The 17,864-nt window shown below is 52.6% G+C and overlaps 1 protein-coding gene across 5 annotated transcripts; it reads left to right on the top strand.

Annotated features, from left to right (window-relative positions):
• The first annotated feature begins 1,186 nt into the window (after window positions 1–1,186).
• SNX27 (sorting nexin 27) lies at window positions 1,187–15,607 on the top strand. Of its 5 annotated transcripts, none has more exons than XM_058160645.1 (13): window positions 1,187–1,571; window positions 7,464–7,695; window positions 8,497–8,689; window positions 9,304–9,368; window positions 9,522–9,626; window positions 10,253–10,331; window positions 10,736–10,899; window positions 11,420–11,509; window positions 12,633–12,782; window positions 13,497–13,625; window positions 13,752–13,817; window positions 14,024–14,086; window positions 14,667–15,290. In XM_058160645.1, the coding sequence occupies exons 1-13, from the start codon at window positions 1,228–1,230 to the stop codon at window positions 14,724–14,726; spliced, it is 1,740 nt and encodes a 579-aa protein (XP_058016628.1). In that variant the 5' UTR covers window positions 1,187–1,227; the 3' UTR covers window positions 14,727–15,290. The 5 variants fall into 5 exon arrangements, with proteins under 5 accessions (XP_058016628.1, XP_058016631.1, XP_058016627.1 ...); XM_058160648.1 differs by lacking the exons at window positions 9,304–9,368; window positions 14,667–15,290 and adding exons at window positions 8,823–8,887; window positions 15,340–15,607 and having other exon boundaries at window positions 1,188–1,571; XM_058160644.1 differs by lacking the exon at window positions 9,304–9,368 and adding an exon at window positions 8,823–8,887 and having other exon boundaries at window positions 1,188–1,571; window positions 14,667–15,289.
• Window positions 15,608–17,864: the final 2,257 nt, after the last annotated feature.

The following is a 17,864-nucleotide window of genomic DNA, read 5'->3' on the forward strand; positions in this document are numbered from 1 at the left end:
ATTAATCCCCTCAAATGCCTTTTACCGTGTTTAAAGGTCGGCGATCTTAATGATCCAGGAAACGGGTTTGCTCAGCATCGTAAGCCGGTTTAGCATTAACTTGGTTCGTTCTTTGGTGCATCTTCCCCTCGCGGGAGGGGGGGGGATAAATCTGGCCTCATTTGGATGAGTTAAAAAGTTTCCGTGTATTCCAGAATTTTTAAAATGAGTTCATTCTGTAACCAGGTTTGACTGCAGCTCCTGGAGCCTATTTTCGGCATGGTTACAAATCCTTTCCCCCCCCCAAATTTTTGATTTGGATCAAAGGGAGTTTTGGGCTCCGGTCCAATCAGAAACAGGTTGTTGGGAGCCTTTGCAAACAAGCTCAGACGATGCAGGTGGGGGTTGGACTAGAAGACCTCCAAGGTCCCTTCCAACTCTGCAATTATGTAATAATTATTTATCGGAAGTGGAATGGGCAGGTCAGAAGAATCCTACCCGTGTTACTTAGCGGAAAAGGGCTGGTTTTATTTCGTATCTGCTGGGGGAATTCTGGGAGTTGAAGTCCTCCCATCTTAAAAAGTTGCTGAGATTGAGAATTTGGGCTTTTTAGCAGGAAAATCTCAATTCTAGGAGGGAAAACCCCAGGTTGGGATCCTTGGAGGCTTCCAAGATCAAGCCCCACAAAGTTCTTTGGATCCGCTTTCCACCCAGGCTGCAACTTCCAAGCCGCCATCAAGGGCCGCCCTGTAAGGAGAGCTTTGCAGCAGTCCAGCCTTAAGGTCCTGCAGACTCCCCCCCCCCCAAAGGAGAAGGGAACGAATTTTTCAATGCTGCTACATCAGATTTTTCTCCACCTCCCCCACCCCTCTCAAGAGTCCACTGGACTTTCTGCTTTTTTTTTTTTCCCCTTTTGAAGACGTTTCGCTTCTCCTCCCAGAAGCTTCCTCAGCTCTACAATGAACCTGGAGGACTCGAGAAGGCATCTAGCCTTGGTGGCTAATCCGGCGGGCTCAAGGACCGCGCGGGAGAACTCCCGGCCTTGCCGCCCGCGGCTGCGCCCTCGCCTCCTACCGCGCATGCGGACCGGCTACGGAAGCCGGGGAGAGACAGCGGCAGGGGAGGGGGGGGCGTGGCCCGTCGCGTGACATGCGCGGGCCGGCGTGCGTGCGTGCGTGCGCGTGCGTGCGCGCGCGGGCGGGGGGGGCGTTCCAGAACGGCAACGGCGGCGGCGGCGGCGGCGCCAAGATGGCGGAGGAGGCGGGCGAGGGGCTTCCGCGCTCGGTGCTGCCGGGCCCGCTGAGGGGCGGCGGGGGAGGCGGGGGGGTCCCGTCGTGCTCGCCCCCCCCGGCGCCGCCGCCCCCCGCCCCGCTCCCCGGCGCCCCCCCCGCCCTGCCGGGCCCGCGCGTGGTGCGCATCGTCAAGTCGGAGTCCGGCTACGGCTTCAACGTGCGCGGGCAGGTCAGCGAGGGCGGGCAGCTGCGCAGCATCAACGGGGAGCTCTACGCGCCGCTGCAGCACGTCAGCGCCGTCCTGGGCGGAGGGGCGGCCGAGCGCGCCGGGGTCCGCAAGGGGGACCGCATCCTGGAGGTGTGAGTAGCCCGTCCTCCCCTCCCCTCCAGCCCCAGCGACTACAGAGCCCATGCTCACCCCTAGCCTCCCCATCCGTCCAGGACTACAGAGCCCATCCTCCCCTCCCCTCCAGCCCCGGCCTGGGAGGAGGGGAGCGACTACAGAGCCCATGCTCCTGGGACCCGTCATCCCTAGCCTCCCCATCCATCCAGGACTACAGAGCCCATCCTCCCCTCCAGCCCCGGCCTGGGAGGAGGGGAGCGACTACAGAGCCCATGCTCATCCCTAGCCTCCCCATCCGTCCAGGACTACAGAGCCCATCCTCCCCGCCCTCAAGGGGTGTGCCTCTCCCAACATCCGTGGCCGCCTCGCCTGGGAGGAGGGAGCGACTACAGAGCCCGTGCTCCTGGATTCCTAACCCATCATCCCTAGCCTCCCCATCTGCTTTTGTCCAGGACTGCAGTGCCCATCCTCCCCACCTTCAAGGGGTGTGCCCCCTCCCATCAGCCTCCAGCCTTGGCCTGGGAGGAGGAGGGAGGGACTACAGAGCCCATGGACCCATCATCCCCATCAGTCTTTGTCCAGGATTACAGAGCCCATCCTCCCCACCTTCAAGGGGTGTGCCCTTCCCATCATCCGGAGCCTCCCCTCCAGCCCCGGCCTGGGAAGAGGGTCCTAACCCATCATGCATGGTCTCCCCATCCATCTTTGTCCAGGACTGCCGTGCCCATCGTCCCCACCTTCAAGGGGTGTGCCCCCTCCTATCAGCCCCCTGCCTTGGCCTGGGAGGAGGAGGGAATGACTACAGAGCCCATCCTCCTGAGACCCTAGCCCGTTGGGCACGGTCTCCCCATCAGTCCAGGACTTCAGTGCCCATCCTCCCTGCCTTCAAGGGCTGTGCCCCTCCCATCATCCTTAGCCTCCAGTCCTGGACCAGAAGGTGGGAAGGACTGCAGAGCCCATGCTTGTGGGACCCTAACTCATCATTCCTAGTCTGCCCATCATTCTTCGTCCAGGACTACAGTGCCCACCTTCCCCATCTTCACAGGGTGTGCCATCATCCATAGCCTCCCCACCAGTCCTGGACCGGAAGAAGGGAAGGACTGCAGAGCCCATCCTTATGGGATCCTAACCCATCATGTATGGTCTCCCCATCCGTCTTTGTCCAGGACTACCATGCCCATCTTCCGCCTCTCCCGTCGTGCATAGCCTCCCCATCCATGCTGGTCCAGAAGAGGGCTGAGACTACAGTGCCCATCCCATCATCCATCATTTCCCAATCCATGCTAGCCTAGGATAGGACTGCAGAACCCATCCTCCCTGTCTAGGTGGGGTGTATTCCCCTCCCCCCATCTTGTTTAGCCTCCCCATCAGTCTTGGCCCAGAAGAAGGCCTGGACTACAGTGTCCATTCTCCCCACCTTTAGTGGGTGTGCCCCTCCCAATCATCCACAGCCTCCCTATCCATCCTGGCCCAGAATAGGGAGAGGACTACAGCACCCATTCCCACCCCTTCCACCCCGCTTATGTGGGTGTGCACAGCTGGACTTCTCCCCCTTTTCAAGGAAGAGGGATTACACCACCCATCCTTCCCGCCTCCCGTGGACTGCCCCTCCCATGGTTCCCAGGTACCGCACTTCTCCCTTCTGGCTATCCCCAGAGAAGCATCCCGAAAGGAGGGGAGGGACTCTGCTTCCCATCACCCCCTGCCAGGGGGGAGGGACTCTGATTCCCATCATCCTCTAACCTTGCACCCTCCATAGCAACCCTGGACTCCTAACCCATCATCCTAATCCTGGAAGTCTCCCCCCCCCCCAAACCTTACTTGATCCCAATTGTTTTCTGCCCAGGCTGATTCAGGGGGGCCAGGATAGGGTGGGGGAGTGGGGCGACCCATCGCTCAGCCCCATTTGGGGGTCTCTCTGCCCTTCCTAGACCCCCCAACTCTATTCCTCCTCCACAAAATGGTGCACCCCCAATTTAAAAACCCAATTTAACCCATTGATGGGACCCCAGTTGCAGTGCAGCATTGGCGAAGGGAGAAACTAGAACTCCCATTAAACCCAGTAAAACCGGAACTCCCAGTAAACCCAGTCAGATGCACCTTGGGACTTGAGCCACCCCCCTCCCCCATCAGGGGTGTTTTAAGAGCTCCCATCCACAGCCAGCTGGGGCAGGAACCCTCTCTTCTGCAGCTGGTGGACGCCTTGACCTACGACCGCCCTCCCCACCTGCTGCGGAGATAGGCTTTGTAGTCCTTCTTTTAAAAAAGGGGGTGTGGGCCTTTGGGGTGGGGCTGGTCCGATGATTATAATGATTTTTGCAAGCTTCTTTCTCTCTCTCGGTTTTTTTTCACGGAAGAGCAGAGAAAAAAAGGACTTTAAAGAGACTTATCTGCATAAAACGTTTGGGAAAAATAGGGGCATTTTTAGCACAATAATATTATTTATTATGGCAGGCGGTCCACTGGAAGCTTGTGTGCAAGGCGAGTTTCCTCTTTTCTTCTTTTCACGACCTAAGCATAATTATTTAGCACAATGGTCTGCGGGCTGCTAGCTTGTCAATCTGGGATTACAACTCCCATAAGCCTTGCCCAGCCACCGTGTCAATCCTTCCGGGCACATTTTTCCAGGCAGGGTTGAAAAATCTCCCCGCCTTTTAAATGTGGCCCATTTTTCCAAAGTCGACCACGTGTTCTAAGCAACCTAATTTCTCTTTTTTTTTTCTTTTGCCTCTTATGCTTGGAAGCTTCACGCCCACCAGCTGCAAAGGATGATGGGTGTTGTAGTTCCCAGCCTCTGGAGGGAGGGGGGGCCTGACGCTTGATGCAAACTCTAGATTTGAGGGGGGGTTTTGCGTGTTGAGGTGAAATCGTTTGACTCAAATCCTGATCTTGAAAAGGTTTCCCCCCCGTTTTACGACCTTTCTTTCCACCACCGTTGTTAAGTGAATCACTGCGGTTGTTAAGTTAGGAACACGGCTGTTAAACGAATCAAAGGATTTCCCCCGTTGACTTTGCTGGTCAGGAGGTCGCAAAAGGGGATTGCGTGATTCCCCCTCAGTGCACTGCGACTCGTCGTAACCGCGAGTCACCAAGCGTCCGAATTTTGATCGCGTGACCATGGGGATGCCGCAGCCGTCGTAAATGTGTAAAACGGCCATAAGCCTTTTTTCCCCAGCCCCGTCGTAACTCCGAACGGTCACTAAACCAACTGTTTGTAAGTCAAAGGACTGTCTGTATAGCTCCGTAGCCGTCATTCTGAATACACAAAGCGGACCCACAATTGTGTAGGGCAAGGTCTCTCCGGGTGACAACTTTTGGAAAGCCGGATTCGTCCCCAAGGCCCGTTCTCTCTGTGACGCCCTCCCTTTGTTCGGTTTCCGTTTTGTGGTGTGTGTGTGTGTGTGTGTTTGTTTTTACTTTCAAAACAGTAGTCCGTTGTGGGTTGTTTGTTTTTTTTAAAATTCCTTGCTTGCTGTGCGATGTTTCCTGGAGAGGTTAAAATAGCAATTTTTTAATTCTCTCCGGCACTCCAGCCTCACAGATTCTCCTTGGCCCTTGTGTGTGTGTGTGTGTGTGTGTGTGTCTGTGTCTGTGTGTTTTTGTGTGCCTACCTTGCAAGTTGTGGAACGAATTCCAGGAAAAGAACGAGATAAGATAAATTTTTGCTGAGTCCCAGGTTGATTATCTGCAAAGACAAGAGTAGCTTTTAACCCCTGGAGTTTGAATGAAAAGCTGGTGGTTTTTTGGGGGGGGGGACCCCCACGGCACTTCCGGGGAGTCCTCGCCTTACAACTGTTCACTTAGTGACCATTCAAAGTTAACGGCACTGAAAAAAAGGGAACATTTCTCACACTTAACGGCCGTCGAAGCTGCCCTGCCCCCCTGGCCACGGGATTTGCATTTGGACGCTTGACAGCTGACTCATACTTACGACGGTCGCAGTGCGTGATCCCCTTTGGCGACCTTCTGTCAGCGGGGAAGCCGGATTCGTTTAACAACCGTGTGACTAATTGAAGAACTGCACCGATTCACTTAACAACGGTGCGGCAAGCAAGGGGACAAAACAGGGCCAAACTCACTTAAATCGGTATCTCACTTAGGAACATGAACGTTGGGCTCAATTGTGGGTCATAAGTTGAGGACTACCTGCGGTTAAATTCTTCAGCGATGGGGCATTTTCATCCTTGGAAGCTCATAAACCAACAGCGCATGGATTTATAAATTTACGCAATTTATTTCTGCATTTCCTAAAGCAGGGGTCTCCCATCTTGGCAGTTTTTAACACTTGTGGACTTCAACTCCCAGAATTCCTAGGCCGAATAGGGGAAAGCTGGGAGTTGAAGTCCACAGGCCTTCAAAGTTGCTTTAAAACCAGGTTTGCTTTATTTTTATGTAATAGCGGGCAAACATTTGAGCCGCCCTCTCTAGGAATGAGAGGCTCTCAACTCCATGCTCCTTTTTTTTGCAAGCCCCGGATGCTTCTGGGTGTTGTAGGCATTGCAATCCCCTCCTCCCCTTGCAGCCAGACTCCTGACAGGGTGGGCTGAGGGTGCTGCTGTCACCTGCCGCTTACACAGACCCATGCGCTGGCACTCGCGGGCTGCGTGGAGGAAGTAAGGACGCCCAGCTAAGGGGAAGACTTGCCTTCTCGGCACGGAGTTCCTGACTCAGTTTCCTTCCTGTTTTTTTCGCCAGGCTGAGTGGGGGGGGCTATACTTGGGCTGAAGGCCAAGGAGGTCCACCAGCCGTTTCTCCAGATCACTCATCATCTGTCTCTCATCTTCCTCCCTCCCTCTGTGTGTGTGTATTTATCTTTATCATCTATTTTCCTTCCCTCCCTCCCTTGTTTGTCCATCCATCTATCTGTCTGTCATCTATATACGTCAACTATCATCTATCTATCTCATCTATATATGTCATCTGTCTATATCATTTATCTGTCATCTACGTCATCTATCTGTCTATCATACGTCAATCTGTCATCTATATACGTCATCTATCAGCCTGTGGCATTGCTGAGGTGTTATGGATTTTATTAATTTCATGTAATATTCTAATTTTCATGAGCTGTCAGCCATAATCATGAAAACTATGACAAATCAAGGCGTGAACTATCTTGCTTTGCATGTAATGAGTCTATCTCATATATTAGTTTCACCTTTTAAGTTGCATTACTGAAATAAATGAACTTTTGCATGATATTCTAATTTTTTGAGTTTCACCTGTATACCTATCTATCATCTATTCATTTATCTGTATCTATCTGTCATCTATATCTATCATCTATCTGTCATTTATATATGTCATCCATCTATCTATCATCTGTCATCTATCGTCATCTATATCTATCATCTATCTGTCTATCTGTCTATCTATATCTATCTGTCTCTCATCTACATACATCATCTATCTATATCATCTATCTAGCTATCTGTCATCTATATATGTCATCCATCTATATCTATCAATCTATCATCTACCTATTCTCTATATCTCTATCATTTATCTCTTGTCATCTATTTCTCTCTCCTATCTGTCCCTCCCTCCCTCCCTCCCTTCCTTCCTGGTCATGTGATCATGGGGATGACATAGCGGTCATACGTATGGAAAAACGGTCCTAAGTCACTTTTTTCTAACTTTGAACGGTCACTAAACGAACTGCTGTAAGTCAAGGACCGCCTGTATAACCACCTAGAGCAAGCTTGGTCAACCTTGGCCACTTAACGAGGGTTGGACTTCAACTCCCAGAATTCCCCAGCCTTTTTATTTTTTAATTTTTTAATTTTGGCTTTTGTGGCTTGTGGCTTGTCCTCAAATTACAGTTCACCCTGGGCCTCTCTTGTCAGCACCTGGGCCTTATGGTGTCTGTCTTCCCTTTTTTTCCACCCCCTCTCCCCCCCCCACCCCAGAAATGGCGTCAACGTGGAAGGGGCCACCCACAAGCAGGTGGTGGACCTGATCCGAGCCGGCGAGAAGGAGCTGATCCTGACCGTCTTGTCAGTGCCCCCACACGAGGCCGACAGCCTGGACCCCGGCGACGACTCCCTGGGCCAGTCCTTCTACGACTACACGGAGAAGCAGGCCGTCCCCATCTCCATCCCCACCTACAAGCACGTGGAACAGAACGGCGAGAAGTTCGTGGTACGTACCAGCTTGGCTGCTCTTTGCCACCTTCCCAAACCTTCTCCACCCCCCCACCCCGGCTCTTGGCCTGTCTGTCTGACTCCCTCACGCCCCTCCCATCACAAGCCAAAATTCAATTTAATAAAAAGAAAGACCGGAGGTGACACGATAGCGATGTTCCAATGTTTGAGGGGCTGCCCCAAAGAAGAGGGGGGTCAAACTATTCTCCAAAGCACCTGAGGGCAGGACAAGAAGCAACGGGTGGAAACTAATCAAGGAGAGAAGCCACCTCGAATCAAGGAGAAATTTCCTGACAGTGAAGATATTTGACCAGTGGAACCCCTTGCCACTAGAAGTTGTAGGCGCTCCAACTCTGGAGGTTTTTAAGAAGAGATGGGACAGCGACGTGTCTCAATTTTTATAGGGTCTCCTGCTTGAGCAGGGGGTTGGACTAGAAGACCTCCAAGGTCCCTCCCAATTCTGTTATTTCTATTAAGGACTAGGGTTGACATGATAGCAGTCTTCCAATATTTGAGGGGCTGCCCCAAAGAAGGGGGGGGTGTCAATTTATTCTCCAAAGCACCTGAAGGCAGGACAAGAAATCATGGATGATGGAAACCAATTAAGGAGAGAAGCAATGAGGACAATTCACCAATGGGACAGCTTGCCACCAGAAATTGTAGGTGCTCCCAAGAGTGGAGGTTTTTAAGAAGAGACTGGACAATCCTTTGTCCAGAATAGTATCCAGTCTCCTGCTCAAGGAGGGGTTGGACTAGAAGACCTCCAAGGTCCCTTCCAACTCTGATTCTCCTTTCCTAGGTTTACAACGTTTACATGGCGGGCCGGCAGCTGTGTTCGAAACGTTACCGCGAGTTTGCCATCTTGCACCATAACCTGAAACGGGAGTTTGCCAATTTTACTTTCCCTCGCCTGCCTGGCAAATGGCCCTTCTCCCTGTCGGAGCAGCAGCTGGACGCCCGGAGGCGGGGCCTGGAGGAGTACCTAGAGAAGGGTAGGCGGCAGGCGTTGTGTCCGGGTGGGGGCGGGGAGGGGGGCCCCTCGAGTGCAGCATCAGCCCCCCTTTCTCTCCACCCCCTCCCCGAGACCCCGAACTCCACTCTGCTCTGCTTTCTCGCCCCCCACAGTGTGCTCCATCCGGGTGATCGGGGAGAGCGACGTCATGCAAGAATTCCTCTCGGAGTCGGACGAGGTAGGCCAGTCAGAGGGCGGGCTCTCCCAGGCTGTGGCTCCGACCCACATCTGGGTGGCCAAAAAGAGGCTCCACACCCCCACCCCCAACCCCAAGAAGAAACCCCTTTCCTCAGTGGTTCATCCGGGCTGTTCCCCCAATCTCCAGAACTCCAACGGAGTGTCGGACGTGGAGCTGCGGGTGGCCCTCCCCGATATCACGACCGTGACTGTCCGGGTGAAAAAAAACAGCACCACCGACCAGGTCTACCAGGTAGGAGGGGATCCTCCAGGGGTTTGGGGAGGGTGTGTCTTCTCGGAGGCTTTAGAGAAGTTGGGGCGAGGAGGGGCCCCTCGAGTGCAGCATCAGCCCCTTTCTCTCCACCCCCTCCCCGAGACCCCGAACTCCACTCTGCTCTGCTTTCTCGCCCCCCACAGTGTGCTCCATCCGGGTGATCGGGGAGAGCGACGTCATGCAAGAATTCCTCTCGGAGTCGGACGAGGTAGGCCAGTCAGAGGGCGGGCTCTCCCAGGCTGTGGCTCCGACCCACATCTGGGTGGCCAAAAAGAGGCTCCACACCCCCACCCCCAACCCCAAGAAGAAACCCCTTTCCTCAGTGGTTCATCCGGGCTGTTCCCCCCCCCCCAATCTCCAGAACTTCAACGGAGTGTCGGACGTGGAGCTGCGGGTGGCCCTCCCCGATATCACGACCGTGACTGTCCGGGTGAAAAAAAACAGCACCACCGACCAGGTCTACCAGGTAGGAGGGGATCCTCCAGGGGTTTGGGGGGGGGTGTCTTCTCAGGGGCTTTAGAGAAGTTGGGGGGCGCAGGAGGGAACTTGCTCTCCAAATGCTGGGAAGGACAGAAGCTCCTAACAGAAGAGTTGGCTGCTTAGAGTTTTTGGCTTCTAAAAACATTCTAGTTTTTAAAATCCTTTCCTTTCCTTTCTCTCTCTTCCTTCCCTTCCCTTCCCTTCTTCCCTGCCTCCCTCCCTCCATGTCCTTCCTTCCTCCCTCCCTCTGTTCTTTTTAATTTCCTTCCTTCCTCCCTCTTTCCTTTCCTTTCCTTTCCTTCTTTCTTTCCCTTCCTTCCTTCCTTCCTTCCCTTCCTTCCCTTCCTTCCTTCCTTTCCTCCCTCCCTGCCTGCCTCCTCCATTTCCTCCTCCCTCCCTTCCTTCTTCCCTGCCTCCCTCCCTCCATGTCCTTCCTTCCTCCCTCCCTCCGTTCTTTTTAATTTCCTTCCTTCCTCCCTCTTTCCTTTCCTTTCCTTTCCTTCCCTTCCCTTCCCTTCCCTTCCCTTCCCTTCCCTTCTTCCCTCCCTCCCTGCCTGCCTCCCTCCATTTCCTCCCTCCCTCCCTTCCCTGCCTGCCTCCCTCCCTCTCCAGGCTGTGGCTTCCAAGGTGGGGATGGATAGCACCACCGCGAACTACTTTGCCTTGTTTGAAGTGATCAACCATTCTTTTGGTAAGGAACATCCCTTCCAGGGCAGCCCCCTCCCCCTTTGCGTCCAGAGAAGTTTCCCAGTAGAAATCTGGGGCTCCTTTAGCCATGCAAGCCAACTGGGTGACTTCCTCACCCTCAGCCCAGCCCACCTCACAGGGCTGTTGTCCTGGGGGAAACAGGAGGGAGGGAAGACTATTAGGTACATTTGCCACCTTGAGTTATTTACAAAACAATAGGATAACATTCTAACATAACTCATCAATAGATAACGTACCTCCTATTGAGGGCAGATCTTCTCAGAGAAAAACAACGAGATGCCATTGAGGCTGGCAAGAAGATGGCAGGTGCCCTCCGGCCCCCTCTGCTGTGGGACTTGCCTCCTCCAGCCCCAATTCTCTTCGTTTCTCTCCCCCCCCCCAACTCAGTGAGGAAACTGGCGCCCAACGAATTCCCCCACAAGCTCTACGTGCAGAATTACACCTCGGCCGTGCCGGGAACGTGCCTGACGATCAGGAAGTGGCTGTTCACGACAGAGGAAGAGGTCCTGCTGAACGATAATGATTTGGCCGTCACCTACTTCTTCCATCAGGTGGGACCCCTTCAGGTGACCCTCAGCAAGGCGTGGGTGTCTTCTGGGGGGAATCTAGTGGTCTCGTTTGGGGATCAGGGCAGGAGGGCACCAGGAGCAGAAGAGCGAGGAAGCAAAGAGCAGATCCCTCTGCAAAAGCCTCCCTCTTTCCAGTTGGGTTGCTCTTGAGCGAGTGCTGTTGAGCGTAAAAGCTTACTCGGCGTAAAATCCCTCAAGATTCAAAGGCGGATCGAGTGATCCCTCCCAGGAGATCGAGAATGCGGAGGGGGGGGGAAGGAGCAGAATGAATCTTTCTACAGGAGGGCACCAGCCAGAAGAAATTTAAGGGATCTCCTCCTTCCTCCTTCCTCTGTCTTCAGCTCTTCTGACTTGATCAGCCACCTTCCGCCATGAGGACTAGAAGCCTGATGCAGTCACGGAGAAGGGGGAGGAGGAGGAAGGAGGGATTGTAAGGAAAGCAGGGAACCCCCTTCCTTCTTTTTGGGAACGGACTTTTTACCCCAAGCTTTTCCCCACCCAGGCGGTCGACGACGTGAAGAAAGGCTACATCAAAGCCGAGGAGAAGTCCTACCAGCTGCAGAAGCTTTGCGAGCAGAGGAAGATGGTCATGGTGAGGTCTTCTCCACTTCCGGTGGGAAACATCTGTGGAGATTCTGGGTCACCCAGAATCATGGTTGTCCCAAAGGTGCTGTCTTTCAAAAGGCGACTGGGCTTCCTTGGTTTTCTTTGAAGACGTCTCGCTCCTTGTCCAGGAGGCTTCCTCAGGTTCTGATGGAATGGCGGAGAGCGGAAGGATTTCTTTTCCTTCCAGTCCTCTGGTCGTTGGCGCTCTCTCTGAGAGTCTTTGAGGCCGCTTGGAGGTCACCCGACTACAGGATTCAGGTGCACAGGCCAACCTCCAAGCGGCCTCAGCGACTCTCAGAGAGAGCGCCAACAAGGACTGCAAGGAAAAGAAATCCTTCCGTTCTCCGCCATTCCATCAGAACCTGAAGAAGCTTCTTGGATGAGGAGCGAGATGTCTTCAAAGAAAGTCCAGTCGCCTTCTGAAAAAAAAAGAAAAAAGCACCTTTGGGATTTCTGGTAGGAAGCGTTCGAGTTACGGGCTCTGGGCATCTCCTTCCCACGAGTCTGTTAGGCGGCCAGAATCATGAAATACAAATAGTCCTCGACTTACAACTCTTTATTTAGTGACGGTTCAAAGTCACAACAGCACTGAAGAAAGTGACTTACGGCCGGGGTTTTTTTCCCACACTTACCGACCATGGCAGCGGTCCCCATGGTCACGTGACCAAAACTCAGCTTGGCAACTGACCCCCCCTATTTATGACGGTCGCAGTGTCCCCGGGGGGTGTGTGTGTCACGCGATCCCCTTTTGCAACCTCTCTGACGAGCAGAGTCAAGGGGGAAGCCAGATTTGCTTACCGACCGCGTCACTAACTTAACAAGCGCAGGGATTCACTTAACAATCGCTCTGGCAATCCCTCCAGAAGGGTCTCACTCGGCAGCAGAGGTTTGGGGCTGCCTTCTGGTCGTAGGTCGAGGACCGCCCACGCGAGAGGAGTGGCAAATCGCATTTCCCAAATGAACAAAGTTTTCTTGGCGCTCGTCTTGAGTTGCAAACCCAGCCTGTTGCGGAGATTCCTGAGAAGGCCTGGTGGGTGGGGAGACCCCTTCCCCAAATCTTTCATCCTCCCCCTCTCCTTCTCTCCCCCTCCCCTCCCCTCCCTCCATAGTACCTGAACATGTTGCGGACGTGCGAGGGCTTCAACGAGATTGTCTTCCCTCACTGCTCCTGCGACTCTCGCCGGAAGGGCCACGTCATCACAGCCATCAGCATCCAGCACTTTAAGCTCCACGCTTGCACCGAGGAGGGCCAGCTCGAGGTCAGCCATGGGAGGACGGGAGGCTCTAGGAGTCTCTGGAGGCTGGGTACAGGGAAAAACGTCACTTCCTGTCCAACCGGAAGTTGGAAAATGGGCTATTTCTGGCCTCCAGTGGGGTGGGAAGGCTGTTTTTGCCCTCCCCAGACTCACAGAGAGGCTCTGCAGCCAGGTGAGAGAGAAAAATGGGCCTACCGGGCCATCACGTGCCAGGAGCGGGGTGAGAGTGGGGGGGTCACAAGGGTGGGACACACAGAATTATGGGTGTGGGCATGGATGCGAGCGATCCCACCCCTACCCCCGCACCCTCCCTGGCACGTGACGGCAAAAAGGTTAGCCATCACTGGTTTAGGGCCTCCTGCTTGAGCAGAGGGGTGTGTGTGGACTAGTAGACCTCCAATGGACCCTTCCAATTCTTCTGTTGTGTTACTCAGAATGGGAATTAGGGAAAGGGAAGTTAGGTGTGTACATGCTGGGTTGGGCTGGGCAAGGGGTTGATACCCACAATGTAGATTAACTTGAAGCTGGAGGACTTCAACTCCCAGAATTCCCCATGCTGGCGCTGGGGAATTCCGGGAGTCGAAGTCCACACAAAGTTGGGAAGCCCTGGTGGCAGATAAACTGGACCCCTCGAAGCTTCCAACGTTTCCCCACCTCTGGATCCCTGTGGGGTGCTCCCTTCCGGATCCGGCACTGATCCCGCTGGGATCCTTCCAGAATCAAGTCATAGCTTTCGAATGGGACGAGATGCAGCGATGGGACACGGACGAGGAAGGGATGGCCTTCTGCTTCGAATACGCGCGAGGAGAGAAGAAGCCGCGATGGGTCAAAATCTTCACCCCTTACGTAAGCAGAAGGGGTGGCGGGCAAGGAGGAAGTGGGGCGGGGGGGGTGTCCCAGACCCCTGGCAAGAGGAAAGCGCTGGGTTAGAGCCCCAGGCCCTGAATTCGGATTTTTCTCTCTCCCCTGCAGTTCAACTACATGCACGAGTGTTTCGAACGCATTTTCTGCGAACTGAAGTGGCGGAAGGAGGTGAAGGTGGGGAGGGCCAGGAGGGGGTGGGGAGGGCCGGTGCTATCCAGTGGGAATCCCTCCCCCTTCCTTCCTTCCTTCCTTCCTTCCTTCCTTCCTTCCTTCCTTCCTAGAAGCCAGGCGAGGCCTCCCGTGGAAGACAGGAGCCCGCTTGGCACTAGAGCTCCCTGCACCCGACCTGCCTCAACTATTCCCGTGTCTTCCCTTGAAAGGTGGAAGAGGACGCCACTGACAAGGACAACAAGAACTGCAGTAAAGACAGTCTGTGCAGCAAGGTGAGAAGCGGGGAACGAAGGATTGGCTGTTGCTCGTTTTTGCTCTTATTATATTTATAGCCCCGCCGTTATTATTTGCATCAATAACTCAGGGCGGCGAAGAAGACCTAATTCTCCTTCCTCCTCCTGTTTTCCACACCACAACAACCCTGTGAGGTGGGCTGGGCTGAGAGGAAGGGACTGGGCCAAAGTCACCCAGCCGGCTTCCATGCCTAATAGCAGGACTAGAACCCACCGTCTCCTGGTGATCAGCCCAAAGTCACCCAGCTAGCTTTTATCCCTAAATCAGGATTAGAACTCACCGCCTCCTGGTGTTTGGCCCAAAACCACCCAACTGGCTTCCATACCTAAGTTGGAACTAGAACTCACCATCTCTTAGTTTCTGCTCTGGCGCCTTAAACCACCGAACTAAACTGGGCCTTCTGGGAGACCACCTGGCACGTTCTTCCCCTGGCCCTCGGGGTCTCCGTCATCTGAAACAGGGGTGTCCCTCTCTGTTTGAAGGAAGGATGTGACCCCCATATCTGAGTCAGCAACGGAAGCCGTGGTCCTTTCCCTCTCTCTTCCCCCCCCCACCCAGTTTACATCCCCCTCCAGGCGAGAGAGGCCAGCACCAGGAGGAGATCACCCACCGAAGTGATCCCCAGCGCTTTTCCGTGGAAGCACCCCGATTTCTTCCTGTGTTCCCACATTTCAAACGGGAGGGGCCCCCACCAAAACCACCCGAGAACACTCCTCTTCCCCCTCTTTCCGTGTCCCCCTTTTCGGAGGACCTAGGGCAGTGAGGGCAAACCTTTTCAGCACTAAGAGCCGAAAAGGTGCAGAAACATTGTGCACGTGCTCGTCGGGGCTGCGCGCCGGAACAGCCGGACTTCCGGATTCTAGCGCGCATACATGCCCGACGAGCAGCATGCGCACCGGCCAGTTTTCAGCACTGCCACATGCGCGAAGGGATCACGTTCCGGAAAAGCCAAACTTCTAGGTTCTGGCACGCAGGCGCACCTGACAATCAGCTGGCCGGCATGTATGGAACACCACTTTTCGGCCTTGTGGTGCACGCAAAGGACAGCTGATCACTTCGCCAGAATCCTGGAAGACAAACAGGCAAGGTCACACGTGCTGGGCAACATGGGACGGAGTTAGTGGGCGGAGCAGAGGAAATAACATACCCCTTCATACACACCCACTCGTTTTCAGCCTCTTTCCTTCATTCCCTCCTTTTTTCTCTCTCTCTCTCTCTCTCTCTCTCCCAGAACATCTTCCAGTTAATGCGGACAGAGCAACGAGACATCGCGACTTGAAAACCGCCTCGGAAAAACCGACCGACCGACCGAAAAGCGTATTATCCCCTTTTTTCCCCCCCCCATCCCCACCCCCGCATCCCAAAACCCTTCCTGGAAAAAACAAAACAAAAACAAATTAACACTTTTCAAAACGAGGAGAAAAGAAAAGGAAGAGAGAGAAAGGAAGGAAGGAAGGAAGAGGGGAACGGTTTACTGTATTAAACTCATATTAATTCCATTCGTGAATGTCCTGTTAAGCAGGGGTGGGTGGGTGGGAGGGAGGGGAGGGAGGGGCAGGGAGACCACCGTGATCCAGAACAAGGTTGTGGGGCACCCGGTTTCTTGTTTCCAGAAAACTTTTAATTTTTACTTTTCGGGGGGAGCCATTTTCGGAGTCACCTGTTGTTGAAAGATAAGACGGCGCTGAACAATTCCCTCCTCCCGATTTTCTTTTAACAACTGGATGGAAACCCCTACATCCGTTTGCACTGTCTGAAATATATATGTATGTATGTAAAAAAACAAAAAACAAATATATATATAGAGAGACAAACTTATCACGCCCTTATATATATATATAATTTTTTTTTCCATATTGAGGCTGTTACATTAGAGGGACTTCTAAATCAGAGCTTCCCTTCTTGTGTCTCCCATTAGCGCTCCGGCGAGGCCTGGAACACAATTTTTGTGTTTTAAAAACAAACAAACAAAAAAAACCCACCCAGATTTTGCAGTCTTTTTCATGCAAGAAATCTGGGTTTTGCAGCTTAAGAAATGCTGAAGTTTAAACTTGGAAAGAAGAGGGAACTTCCTCGCCCATCCTTTGGATTTTACCAAAAAAAAAAACCAACACTCTTAAATCCTTCGCAAAAATTCAGCTTCCGTGCTTGTCGTTTTCCCCTTCCCCTCGTGGTGTCGAAAAGCTTCCTTCGTTTCGTAGCTTTGGCATTTCAGATTTTCTGTTCAGCCAAAGAAAGAAGAGAGAATTTAGCAGTTTTTCTCCTTTTCAAGGAGTCCGAAAGTAGAAATTGCAATCAGCTTTATAAGGCGTTGGATGGGGGCTGAGTTTTGCTCTGTGCCTTGCAAAATTTAAATTTTTTCCCTGCTTTTAAAGCCCTTTTGCTAATTCGTTGCTCGGGAGCTGAGGCCTGGTTTGTCCCTGGGTAACCAGTTGCTAACCACAAAAACAGTCCCACAGACAGACCGGGTTGCAAGAAGGGAGAAACCGGTGGCTGAAGTCACATAATTAGAAAAATGTGGCTGTTTTTCAGGGAGGACAGAACTATTTAGTGGTGGCACCCGCCTGGGATGGTAAAAGAGGCATCCGCCAGACCTCGGGGGGGGAGCGGGGGGGCAAGGGGGTAACGGTACCCGTGTGCCCTCGATGGTCAGATATGCTTCTGATTGCGCTAAAAAGCGTGCAATCGTTCCACGTCCAACAAAAGAGCTTTCTGGATGTTTTATCAGAGTTTAGGATATGCTTAGAAGGGCACGTTTCCTTAAGGACTAGCCCCTTGCTTTAGCCCGAAGCCAACAACACCGAGAAAAAGCTGAGAGCATGGCCATCCTCACTTCTAAGCGCAGAGTGCAAATTCGGCAGGGCGAAGCACAGATTTGGCCTCACTAGTAGACGGAGGGTATCCATTGGAAGTAATATATCTTGGGAGGGTGCCAACGCAAAAAATGCCTCCCTCTCATTCTTAACAAGGATTAGGGGGTTGATTCAGGAAAGCTGGTCTGACACACAACAACCCTGCTAGGTGGCCCCTGGGTGCAAACCATCGCAGTTTTCCAAGGGATGGGAAGGGTCCGAAAGGACTCACAAATGGATGGGGAGGGAGTGGGGGAAGAAGGACCAACAACTGGGTAACAAAACTGCTTCCAAAGAGTTTGTTTCCTCCATCAAAAATCCATGTTTCGGGTTCGTTTCCCACAGTTTCTGAGTTGCAAAAAATGACCTGGTTTCTGAGCTAATCAAATTGTGTGTGTTTATGTGTGTGTGTTCCCTTCTCCATTTCCTCTTAAGGATGCAACATTAAAAACAACAACACACACACAGCATTTTGTTGCGAAGAAAAACCCACTGGTGTGTTTTTTCCCCATCGCTGTTTGTTTTAAGGTTCTATTCTTTATCTGTTACAGGATTGTGAAATTGTTTTAACATCCCAGTTTTAACATCCAAAGATTATAGGCTGGAGAAAAAAAACATTTCCGTGTCCCTCAAATTTCCTCTTTTTCTTCTTCTTTTTTTCTTTTAAAAATCTCCTTGGTTCGGGTTCAAAAAATATATATAAATATATATATATTTATATATATATATATATATTTCGGCCCTGGGTTCGCTGGTGCTCCGTGTGCGTCTCTCTCACTGTTTTAATTTATTTGACAGACTTCTAATTGTAATTTTTCACTGCATATTCCTCGTTATTATTTTTATTTGTTTGTTTGCGATTTTGGGGTGTGAAGAAGGAATATCTTGGCGAAGAAGGAAGGAA

This window comes from Ahaetulla prasina, chromosome 17 (assembly GCF_028640845.1).
Source record: "Ahaetulla prasina isolate Xishuangbanna chromosome 17, ASM2864084v1, whole genome shotgun sequence".
Taxonomy (NCBI): Eukaryota; Metazoa; Chordata; class Lepidosauria; order Squamata; family Colubridae; genus Ahaetulla; species Ahaetulla prasina.